At 36.8% G+C, this 13,282-nt stretch overlaps 1 protein-coding gene and 1 pseudogene across 4 annotated transcripts in view; one reads left to right on the top strand and one right to left on the bottom strand.

The window, feature by feature from the left end:
• The window catches only part of FNIP1 (folliculin interacting protein 1), a 103,389-nt gene that overhangs the window by 13,276 nt on the left and 76,831 nt on the right, over positions 1-13,282 (bottom strand). For all 4 annotated transcript variants that reach the window (XM_039879988.1, XM_039879987.1, XM_039879986.1 and 1 more), the window contains 4 exons: positions 8,479-8,625; positions 7,396-7,565; positions 1,888-3,307; positions 902-1,070 (listed from right to left, as the gene is read on the bottom strand). In XM_039879988.1, the coding sequence (XP_039735922.1) occupies positions 902-1,070; positions 1,888-3,307; positions 7,396-7,565; positions 8,479-8,625 (1,906 nt within the window). The remainder of the gene's footprint in view (positions 1-901; positions 1,071-1,887; positions 3,308-7,395; positions 7,566-8,478; positions 8,626-13,282) is intronic.
• On the top strand, positions 10,594-10,712 carry LOC120616746 (uncharacterized; annotated as a pseudogene).

The raw sequence follows: 13,282 nt of genomic DNA, 5'->3' as shown, positions 1-13,282 counted from the left end.
TACCATGACCAAGTGGGATTTTCACCCGCTAAGAACACAAAAGTTGGTTTAACATCAAAATATCAATCTATGTAATATATCACATTAATAGTTTATAGTTTAAAGAAAAATCACACAATAATTTCAATAGATACAGAAAAAATGTGTGAGATTTTGTCACACACTTTTGTGAGAGATTTTAAGATTTTGTCACACACTTTTGTGTGAGATTTTAAGGCAGGTGAGGGGAGGGAACTACGAAGAGAAGGGGACTTCAAAAAACTACAAAGAGAAGGGAACTTTCTCCACCTGATAAAAGGCATCTATAAGAATCCTACAGCTAATATCAAACTTAATAATGAAAGACTCAATATTTTCTAAGATCAAGAGCTAGACAAGGATGTCCACTCTCCACATTTCTATGCAACATTGTACTGAGATACTAGCTCACATAATCAGGCAAGAAAAAGAAACAAAAGGCATCTAGATTGGAAAGAAAGGTGTCAAACTGTCTATTCATTGATGACATGAGCCTGTATGTAGAAAATCTTAAGGAATCCACACAAAAAACAACAAGAACTAACTAGGAATGAATAATATTAAAATAAAATTAAAATAATTCCATTCACGTTTAGGCATTTACAATTTTATTGATATTATAAATAATCTAGTGACGAACATCTATGAATAGATAGATACAGGACTTTCTGTATTTTAGATTTCCATTTGGATAGATTCCTGGAACTCTCTATTTGCTTTCATGGTGACAGGTACAAACATGCAAGCATTACGCAAAGTGACTGATTCAGAGAACAATGATTGTATTACACAGTGAAGTGTAACCAAAGTATACTGCAATTCTGGGTTCTCCTAGTTAACAGATTCATTCTCAATAAATTCAAGAGCAGTAAAGGTCACTCACCTGCACAGCGTGAGACAAATCTGACACCAGACATTGACGGAGCCTCTCATCACTCCCAATTCCTTGAAGAACAAAGTCGGGCACATAAGACGAGCAGTAGCCGCCCAACAAGGACCTCCCAAAATTGGCAATGTTGGGCTGAACAGCACTCACTTCAATTAACTTTGACCTAGAAGAAGGGTCCCAAAAGAAGGCATACCTAATTAGTAATAAACATATTTTACCAATAAAAAGAATTTTGGACTCTACTAGTTCATATTTAATATTGTCATTTTTCACAAAATATACACAGAGTACAAGCATTCTTAAATAAAAACTGACTTAAGTGCTCAATCAGACCACAAAACACTCTTTCCTACCCAGAGAAGAGGGTCTGATGAACAACTATGTAATCAGGTGAGTATAAATCTTTCATAACAGACTTTAGAAATGCTGTCCCTTGTGTATGTAGCACATTCTTAACACAATCAGACTATGAAAACCATTATCCAGAACAAAGTAGTTAAATTTCTCACAAACCCAAAGCCTGGTTTCTAACATTTCTCATGTATGAATCTTCTCCTTGTATACCTGACCCTGAATATACATTCCCTGTTTTCCTCTTACTCTTTGCTAAATTTATTTTATAACAGCCATTTCCTACCTTCTCAGTGATTATCTCTCCCTCGTCACCAGGCTCGGCATACATCCTTTTGGGGGGCATATTTCAGTCCCAAGTGGATTTAAAACTCCTAAACAGTAAGAAATCTTCTACATATCAACATAAATTTACCCTCAAGCCTTCACGAAGCTTTTCTGGGGTGCCTGTGAGGCTTAGCTTTTACTCCTTCCTATGAGTAATGGCACATGATAATGGGAGAGAATCTGTCCAAGACAATCATCTCTTCTTTTATACATTAGCTACTCCCAACCTTCAGAGACCAGCTAAACAAAAGAATAGTACATATTTATATAAGACCTATTATATGCTGAAACTTCCTACTTACCCAGGAAAAGGTATGTCATCTTCTTCTGCCCAGTCCTCTTGCTCTCCTCCATAATAACTGCTTACTTGTCTAGTCATGTCATGGCCTGTATCTTCACTTTCACTATCCCCAAGAGCACTATCTGAACTTTCATTTCTTGGAATGTCCCATTCAGTTCCTACAGCAATTTTTTTCTCTGAACTCTCTTTATCCCCATGGGGGACAAGAATGGAGAGTGTGTCACTTTGGTCGTGCTGAGGATAGCAGGTTTTACATGAATCTTGGTGAACTGTTTCTACACATTTACAAAATTCATTGTTCTGTTTGCTATTTTGTGTACACAATCTTTTCGAAAACTCTAACATACAGCAGTGTTCTTTACTGTCTGCACTTGTTTTAACTGGAATATCATCAATAGTCCTGGTTTCGATTGAATCATCATTAAAATATTCATCAAATAAGCTCATGCTTTCTGGGTCAGAATGATTCCAACAGGGAAGTTCACAGGGCTCTCCAGAAACCACATTCAGTGTATCAGACTCTCCAGATTGGTCCTTAGATGGCTGTTTAATTTCTTGATGCTGATCAGCAGCCCCTCTTTCTTCCTTTGGTGGTTTGGTGTGATGCCTGGTAATCTGATTCACCACAGCCTGACTCCGGAGTTCAGTATCTGAGTCTGGCGACATAGAATCCCCAATCAAGAAAGTAACCTTTGTCTGGGTTGCCTCACAAGAAAACGTAGCAGTCACAAGCTTATCTGGAGGCTTTTTTTCCACCACCATTCCTGTGGATCTCAACACTTTGCCTGCATGATCACCCGAATCCAGCAATTCCTCACTCTGCCATGTTTCCTCTGCCACCGCCAAGCCTGACTTTGACAATGCACATTTGTCTACTGGAGCAGATCCTGTGCAAACAACTGTCTCTAACTTGGTGTCAAGGCAAGTTCTTAATTTATCTCTGTACTGTTTAACATCAACAGCATTTTCTTCTTGGCAGTCAGAAGGAGAAACCATTCGGCATTCATCTGAAATTTCTAGCAGCTCCTTAGAGCTGTTTTGAATATCTTCGCTCTCTTGCTGTGAAACATTCTCTATATTTTGCCCAAGGAGCGGATGACTGCAATATTTACAGTTACAGTTAGGAGTCCTCATTTCTTCTGACTCTTTAAAGAGTAAACTGCTTTTGTTCCTATGCATTGTGATGAGCACGTACTCGGATTCTTCTATTTCACCTTTCTCCAAAGTGGTAGTAATTACTGTGCCTGGCATAACAATGGCTTCATCTTCTCCGTTTTCTAAAAGATGGGTTTCTTGAAGTTCAGAGCATCTTATGAAATAAGTAAGAAAATAAAGCAGCCTCTGGACCATGTCTTGTCGTTTGCCAACAACCACCGTCCTTGCTAACCGTACAGGAGAGCCAATAGCGCCATACAAGTCCCCTGCAATGGAAAAATCAGTTAATGGACACATCCTCTACTCAGACAGCTAAACAGGCTATTTTCAATGATCGGACCTACTCTTATTGTATGAGGATTCAGATTTTATTCTTAGTTCATTAATAAGAAAGGATGAGACGAATGGTCTAAATAAACCAAAGAGAAAGTGAATGAGGGGGTTTTGTAGCTTCCTTCTTAAGCAGCTGCTGTGGTTCTCAATCCTCAAGCAAAGACTCAGTTGTAAAAGTCACATTTACCAAGAATATTCTCTGTGCCAGGCCCCAAGCAGAGCACTCCATCTGGAGAAGTACTGCCTGAAGTACATGTGCAAAAAGATTCTGCAGCTGCGTCCAATGCAGAGGAGAGAATGCACAATAGCTGCTCAGGGGCAAGGAGAGGAAGGGAGTAGTGGTGGAATGGAGTAGAGCTGGAGCAGTCACTTCACACTTAACCTTCCTTGATTTCAATCATTTCCCTTACTTGTGCTGCCATACCCAAGACCCCACAGCTCTCATGGTTTTAACAGCGCATTTCCCCATTCTTTCCCTCAAGGGCTGAGTACTCAGGATAGACCTGAAAGGGCAGGAAAACAGGAAAAGAGAAACCTATCCTAAGAGGAAAGGAAAGGGCAACACATTTAGCAATGTGGTTCATTCCCACTTTGTGTCCGTACTAGACATGAACAGTCATCACATTAAAAAGGGGGCGGGGGGAAGTGAGTTACCAATGTCATTTCTATATTTGTGCTGTGGCTGAAACTAAACCAACAAAGAAACAGGTACCAAAACACTTTAAAATGGAGACTACAAAGTCATTAATTTAAATTTAATTCAATTTTGCAAGCTGTCAGTATATACATTTAAAAACTTCTATTTATACTTTACGAAACTCCCACACATTTTAAAGGAACATATATAAACAGGTCTCATATAAATATATTCTACAGACAGTATTATGATAAATTTCCTTCCCTGGCTAAGACACTGGCCCTAACACCATCACGCCACTATTCAAAACCATTCCCAAGGTCCCCACTGATTACCAAATAACCTAAACTGCTTGGGCATGGCACGTGAGTCTTTCATGACTAGTTCCACTTTTCTTCCCCAGGTCTGCTTTCTTACAGTTCCCTTTTCTCATCTTTATGCACCCAAAGTCCCACTTAAAGTGGACTGCTTAAACCCGACCACTGAACGAACGGTAAGCACTTTTAACACTTAGACCCCTATACTCATGCCATATACTTCCCTTCTCTATCTCTGCCAGTCTAGCTGCCCACACAAGCATCCTTCTTTGGGCAAAAGTAAACTTCCCCAGTTGAACTCCTATTGAACTTTTCATTTCTCTTATAGTGCCTCTTTGAATTCTCATTACAGTCCACACATGTATTACCCACAGTGTAATACTGTCAACTTCTTGAGGGCAGGGACTAGATATCATTCATCTGCATACCCTCCAATGCTCTTTGCACAGAGCCTTAGATATATCATGTACTTGATAAATTATAGAATTGAAAATAGGTTTGAAATGTCCAAAAAAAAAAAAAATACCGCTTGAATTATCTGACTTGAAAAAAGGAAATTTATCATCCATACAATGGAATGAATTCTACTCAGCATTAAAAAGGAACAAACTATTAATGATAAACATAGGTAAATCTAGAATAATTATGTTAAATGAAAGAAGTCAGACAAAATAAAGCATGTACTGTATGATTCCATTTAAATAAAACTCTAGAAAATGAAAATTAATCCATAGTGATAGAAAGCAGACCAGTGGCTGCCTGAGTATGGAGGAAGGTGAACAGGGAGAGTGGAGAAGAGCAGCAAGGAGGGATTACAAAACGGCATGAGAAAACTTTTGGATGTTCACCATCTTGATTTTGGTGATGGTTTCAGGGGCATATACATTTTGACATATATATATCAAAACTTGAAAATTATATACTTGATATATGTGTTTGTCAATTATTCTGTAATTCAAATAGAATAAAGAAAAAGAGTCAGAGAGGGAGGGAGAGTGGAAAGGAGGAAGGGAAGAAAGGAAAGAAGAGAGGGAGGGAGGGAATGAGGGAGAGAGGGAGGTTGGCTACATGAGTTAATAAGCCACATGACAATCTGCCTGGCAAGCTCACTCACCAGCACAACTTAAGGGAAGTTCGTACCAGGTCACCAAAATGTTCTCATTTTATTTTTATTCTTCCCCCATCACCTAATGGCAATAGAGTAAGGGTAGGAGTAATGCAGCTACATTTACCAGAGACCATCCTAAGCACTTTACATGTATTATGTCATTTAATTTTCACTATGTACTATCTATTGTTATTAGCACTTTACAAATAAGGAAAATCGTGTTTTAAACGTGGTCTGTCTGATGCCACTGCCTGTGCTTCTAAGCACCGTGCCACACTGCCTTTTCAATGACTGTCTCCTCATCAACTATGCCCTCTCCCCACTGGTAACCATTAATTCAGTGGAGCCTAGCACTAGGGAAACATTTTCTGAAATCACTCAACAAACAAAAAGTGGAAAAACATAAACCTCAAAGACCGCTTCTCAGTTAACCAGATAGGTTCTAGCTATCACAGGTGACTGCAGTTCATTCTTTCCAGGCACAGTACCAAACACAACCCCTCCCAAACATCCTGATGTTACTAGTAAACCAGCCATCATCCAGCTCCTCTTGCTCCAGCTGCAGCTCTCTATCTATAAGGAATGATATCAGGAACAAGACAATTTAGCAATAAGACAATGAGAAAACAAGTAAATAACAGGTGTTTTAGAATAGGAAAAGGAAAGTTTTAGAGAAGGAAAACATAGGCAGTAATCTCTCTGATATTGCTATTAGTAATTTTTTTCCTGCTATATCTTCTTGGGCAATGAAAACAAAAGGAAACAAACAAACAAAAAAACAAATGAGACATCAAACTAAAAACATTTTTGCACAGCAAAGGAAACCATCAACAAACGACAAGACAATCTACTGAATGGGAGAAGATATTTGCCTATGACACATCTGATAAGGGGTTAATACCCCAACTTTATAAATGGGTAGGAGATCTGAATAGGTATTACTCCAAAGAGGACATATAGATGGACAACAGACATATGAAAAGATGCTCAACATCACTAATCATCAGAGAAATGCAAATTAAAACAAGTAGCTATCACATCACACCTGTCAGAATGGCTATCACCAATAAATCAAAAAACAACAAATGTTGGTGAAGATGTGGAGAAAAGGGAACCTTTGTGCACTGTTGGTGGAATTGCAAAATGGTGCAGCCACTATGGAAAACAGTTTGAAGGCTCCTCAAAAAATTAAAAATAGAACTACCATTTTACTCAGCAATTGCCCTTCTGGGTATTTATCCAAAGAAAACCAAAACAACACTAATTCATAAAGATCTATGTACCCCTATGTTCACAGCAGTGTTATTCATAATAGCCAAGATATGGAAGCAACCTAAGTGTCCATCAACAGACAACTGGATAAAGAAGGTAGGGTACATATATACAATGGAATATTACTCAGGCATAAAAAATGAAATCCTACCATTTGCAATGACATGGATGGACCTATAGAGTATTATGCTGGGTGAAATAAGTCAGACAGTGAAAGATAAATACCATATTATTTCACTTATATGTGGAATCTAAGGAACAAAAAGAACAAACTAAATAAAAACAAACTCACAGACACAGAGAACAAAATGGTGCAGAGGAGGGTTGGGGGACTGGGCAACAAAAGTGAAGGGATAAAGAAGTACAAATTAGTAGTTACAAAACAGTCATGGGGATGGAGAGTAAGCATAGGGAACATAGTCATTAGTATATGTAATGGCTGTGTAGAGCCAGATGGGTGCTACAGCAATTGGGGGAGGGGGGAAGAATCACTTCATAAACTATAATTGTCTAACCATTGTACTGTATACCTGAAACTAATATAAAATATACATATATAAATAAAGAACTAGAGCAAGAAAAAGAGAGCATTTTATTTCATTATTTTTGTTTTTGCTATAAAATAACTCGATAGTCACACAAAAGTCCAAGTATAACACATCTTGAAACAGTTTTCAGACTACATACCCAGTTGTGCCCAAAGTGGGTTATACGGATGAGTCTTTGCCAACATGTCTACACTCTGAGAGGAATGTTTTTCTAAAAATATTTTTATAGGTGGTTGTCCATTTGGCATGACTGTTGGAACCCAGGCAAGATGATTGGTCAGAACTGCAGTAATGAGGGCTGGCAAGAATCTGGAAACAAAATGCATCCTATCAGATTCCAATCTGTCTTTATGAACCCTAAATACAATATAAAATACAGTGACAGAATAAAGCAAAGAGATAACATATTCTCATGTGGCCAAACTGCACAAAAAAGGAGGAGAGAAGGAAGGCATATCACCAGAATGAAAATGAAAGTTAATTAATTTTTCAGTTGTGTAGAACTTAAAAGAAAATCCTTAAAATAAGTCATTCAAAAGATCTATTTCTGATCATAATTAAAAAAAAAATGTAGTTTTACTTGAAAAATATGAATTCTCTTCAGTGTTTAATCTACACAATTTATTAACAAATCAACCAGGAAGTCTAAACATTTCCACATTACTAAATGGGAAAATAAAGAAAGTATTAAAACAAACTTTGTCTACCATCAAAGAGAGTAAAAGTATCTAAATTACTCATCTAAAGTCTAGGAATTTGAGGAATGGTTAGAAGAAACAATATGATAAAATATCACATTAAAAATATATCATCGGCATCCTGACACTTAGTTATGTTTTTTTACTTCTTTTCTACAGAATAAAACTGCAAAAGTAGATATAACTCACACCAAAAAAAAGAGCTTCAAAGAGTTCTGTAAAATGTCAGGAATTTTAATTTAACACAAAGACATTTCTACTGTTTTTCATTCATAAATTTCCATGGCCTTCTTCCATACCCTATGTTTTAATTATCTTTTAGAATTATCTTGATTATTAACAATATAAAATAATTTCAAAGATAATGGCTAATTCTTTCACTTTTGTAATTAAGTTCGATCACAATTTGATAGCTAGTTATAGTAAATAATAGCTAAAGACACTAAAGATGGCTAGCTGGATGGATGCATGCATGTGCACACACGCGCGCACACACACACACACAGATATAAAGTAAGCCATACTGATTTTTTGAAGCATTTTCCATTAGAAAAGTGAATTCCTTCATGAAACGATGGCAAAGCTGGTTCTTTTCTGGAATCCCCGACATCATTGTAAGCCAGACAGGCTCTCCAATACGTGGCATTGTGTAAAGATTACAAATTGTTGTCCTAAAAAGAGGAAAACACATTATAAAATTTATAATTCCCAGATTTACATACTTTTAAAATAAAGTTATCTTGACAGCTTGGGCTTCACACTCAGATTATTAAAGGTTTTGAGAGGAGACAATGAATCAAATCATTCTTTCTCTGTCATCAGCACAGTACCATGAAGAATACTCTGTACATGAACTCAAAAATATGTTGGTTCTGGCACTGGCTCTGTCCCCAATGACTGTGTGCCCTTGGGTAAATTACTTCCTTACTTTAAGCATCAGTTTCCTCCACCTGTAAAATGAAAGGACTAGGACTAGATAATTTCTAAAGCCCCTTCCAGCTCTACATTACAAAGATGTATGGTGTACTTAAATATATTGCAAATAATCAACACAGAAAAGAAAAATATTCTAAATGGAGTAATAGTTTATCCTTATACCCACTCAAAACAACAGTTTATCAGCATCATTTTGTTGATGCTGTGCTGAGACTCATAGTAAAGCTCCAAAGGATGATGAGGACATTATAGATGACATGCTATATTCCTACTCTTTCAAGCTTCTGAAGTTTTCCTTGAATCAACACAACAGAGGATTATTGCAAAATCATGATTATTGCCAGCTCTTCTGGCTGACTGTCTAATTTATTTAGGCAATAGCTAATCTTATGACTTATACTCTCTCCTGAAATCTTCAAGAATATCTTTAAGATGTCAATTCTTTTCGTTGTAATTATCTGCTCAGTGAAGTCCTATACACTCATCAGTCTAAGGAACTCCTGCCAAGTTGGAGCTTAAGAAACTAGCTGAACGCTGGTGCTCTGATATCTCCACAAGTGCTAATACCTATACTTCAGCATAATTCTCTAACACCTGGAATCCACAAAAAAAAAAAAAAAAAAAAAAAGGAAAAGACTTCTCTTGCCTGTACAAATTTCACTGAATCTTGACCCATTATAAACACAATATAGTACAGTAGATAGAAGTGACAAATACAGGTCACATAATAAGTTCTAGGTATGGCATAAAAAAACCATTGCTGAGAATGAATGAATGAACAAATGAATGAAAAGAAAAAGAATTAAGGGTATTTTACAGAGAAAAATATGACTAGAATATAAACTAGTGTTATGTGAAAATGCTTATTTTTAAATCCTATTAAGAACATCCAGATAGGATGGAAAACTGAGCACAAATGTTTATCCCTCTCAGTTCTGATGCCCCAAGTGAATACCACTTACAGATCTGAAAACAAATAAATCACTAGAACAAATAGAATTGGAGAGGAACCTTAATGAAAATTAAAATTATAGATTTAATGAAATTCTAGAAGATAAAACACAGAGAACATTAACTGAAGTAATAGGATAGAGGATGGGATGGGTTATAGTGCTCAGAGAGGGGGCCATGCACGAAAAAGTGCTAATTTGTGCCACTGAATAAGAAGAGGCTCAGGACTCATAAGAGCCCAGTGAAGCAGAGGGCAGGGGTTATACAGACTGTAACCTGGGAGACTAATTCAAGGTCCGTGAATGGTTGGTGACCCCTACCCCTACCCCATTTTCCCACAGAATTACTACAGATAGCAGAAAAGATAGAGCTACTGCCTAGCCCAGAGAAATGACAACCTCCTAACTCTTTCTGCTATTTAAATATTTCACACTATATAAACAGATATACAGTCAACCTTGTGGTATTAAAATTTAATGGGGGGGACAGCAATTTGAGGGGGAAATGTCTGAATATGCTCCTTAGGGAATGATAATGAAAAATGGTTGAGCAACACTGCCCTAAAGTAAAGTTATCTAGTCTGTGTCTGATTTATGCAAAGAGCTCCAACCTGTATTTTGGTGCCTCACTCTCAACTATAAATGGGCAACCAAAATACTAATATATAGGGAGGGAAAGCCTCTGAGGAAAAAAAAAAGACACAGAAGATCAACCCAGGAGTGCCAGTTTCTAACAAAAAGAATTCAGGAGAGGTCTACAGCCATACCACTCTGAACAAGCCGAATCCCATCTGATCTTGGAAGCTAAACAGGGTCGGGCCTGGTTAGTAATTAGATGGGAGACCGCCTAGGAAGACCAGGTGGCGTAAAAAATAAAAAAAAAATAAAAGAATTCAAGAGAGAAGAAACAGAAGAAAACAAATTATCAAAGAAAGTAGAATATTTACCAGAGCTGAGAAAAAACAAGATAGTGCTACCACTATACTGAGAGGCTAAAAGACTGAGGGACAGGTATAAACTCATGGCAGAAAATAAATATGCTCTAAAATTGATAAACCAAGAAAGAGCTGCATTAAGTATACTGTTTAATAATACTGAAGTAAATAACAAAAGAAAGAGTTAAGAGGTAGAATGTTCTTGGGAAGTGAGAATGAGGATGGAGAGGCAGGGTAGTGTTCATTTATTTCCATTATTAGACCCTTCAGAATGTATATTTTTTTTCTTAACCATGTGAATATATTTTTTGATTAAAAGAAATACTGTATAAATGACTTGAGCCAATCGATTCATTTTCCATGAGTTTCATCAGCATAATAGTGTCTACTACAAACTCTATGTATCGTGGGCCAGAGCCAGATCACTAGCCCTAGTACAGTGGTCCACTGAGGACACACACGCTTAAAGATATGCACTATAACCCCAGAGTGTAGCAGGTGCAAAGAAGGCAAAGAAATTAAGTATGCAGCTGTGCTTCTCATTATATACAACTCTAGTGTCATTAACAACCTAGAAGTAATCTTGCTTTTTTCTCCTACTAATAGTTACATCCTACCCTTCGCTAGTAAGAAGGGCAAGGATTTTCAGTCATCTGATCCCTTCTTTTCCCTGGTATGTCCCTAGAGAAAGACTCCTTAGTTGTAAGGGAATGGGGGTCATGACTTAGTTTTCTTTGATATGCATACAGTCTAGGTCAAAGTCCAAGGACCTCACCTGTACCAGGAAGCAATGCTAGCTAAAACATACTTCCTGCTTCTCTAGGTTTCAGGGTTTCTGTATACATGTGAATCATTTCCTTCCTCTTCTCAACTGCTCAAAACTCATTAATCGTCTGGCCTCAAATAATCACATACTTAAAAAATTATCTAATTGCCAATTTTCAACAACCACTTCATTTTTAAATTGTATGACAGTCTCAATATTTGTAGTGATATTCTATAAAGTTGACATAAACAATGAATTAGTGAACACTGAATCACTGTTCCTAGGGGAAATACAGGGTTAAGGTTCCTGTGAGTCTCTGGTCACAACACTTTCATCAACCCATCAATACATAATCTTGTTTTATGAGGGGTTCTGTATATACTGTTTAATATTTAATATACTGTTGATTCATTAACATTGAGTTCACAGCCAACAACACTATGACTCACACCTGCATGAAGCTTACTCAGCACAAATATTTTTCTCCGTAAGGCACATCACAGCGTTCCTGCACTTAGTAACATTGGAGAGCATTTCAGCACTATGCTTGAGGGCCATTTTTAATAGCAAAATCACTAACAAAAATCAAAATATGCTTAAAAAAAAGTGGCACTAAATATTTGTCAAACAGGACACTTGTTTACTGAATGAGAGCTAAAACAAGAAGTTGGAGCATTGTCTTGTTTGACCTCATCTGGGAATGTGTGTTTAGAGCCACTCAAATTTTTCACTGCTCTGTGCATGTCCACAGATGATCATAAAAGCACTATATTTTGGGGTTTTAAATAAATTTTAGCAAGTAGGTGAATTCACAAATACAGATTCTGTAAATAATAAAGACCAACTTACATATTAAAGTATTTCTACAGATATACCCCTTAATAAAAATTTTGAGTTAATAAAGTATTTTTAAGATATTGTAAGAATGCTTAACTGACTTATATAACCTTTCAGATTCACAGTGACTGAAATAAAATACACTAATACAAAAGGGAAGGTACACAATCATGACATATATTTTCAATGATTTTATAACTCACACATGTTGTAAATTCCAGGTAATCTTAAAATTCTAAGGCTAGGCCATTCATCCTACCTTATTACCAAAGCGATTAACTCACAGGCATTTAATTCAACTTTTTAAAAATAAAAATCCTGTTTATAAGCTAAAAGCAAAATCAGCATTTTACTAAGAATGAGTCTTATGACAATATTTACTATTCTGGTAACTTCAGCTGGATCTATAATGACAGTGTTTCCTCAGAGCTCAAACAGGTCTGGACTCTTGGCCTTCTGCCACAAAGCTTGTGACTGCAGAAAAGAAACTGTAATCCAATAATGTAAGTAATAGCTCCAAGTTCAAGGGCAAAGATTCATTACCATGTAAAACTACAAAATGAAAAACTCAAAAATAATATTGCAGGATTCTTTCAGGCAAGTAAATAAAAAGTCTATATATCTCTCCAGTCTGAAGGAAGACTGAGAGGATAAAGAAGACCTGAAATGACTCTCTTAGAGGGAGATAGACATCAGTCATTTAGAGTGACTCCCAATGTAGTTCATATGCAGTATGTTTGCTTGCCATAATCAGAGCACAGTTAAAGCAGTTGTTGGAGCGTCAGGCACAAGCTTTGTTCTACCAAGAAAACACTGGCAGAAGAAACACTATTTGTTTTGCCATATCTAGAGAAAGGATCAAGCAATAGTTATGTGGAACATCAAGTTCATATTCTCTATATCC

The sequence above is a fragment of the Pteropus medius genome, unplaced genomic scaffold, assembly GCF_902729225.1.
Source record: "Pteropus medius unplaced genomic scaffold, Ma_sr-lr_union100, whole genome shotgun sequence".
Lineage (NCBI taxonomy): Eukaryota > Metazoa > Chordata > Mammalia > Chiroptera > Pteropodidae > Pteropus > Pteropus medius.
This window is presented reverse-complemented; position numbering and strand designations above follow the sequence as displayed.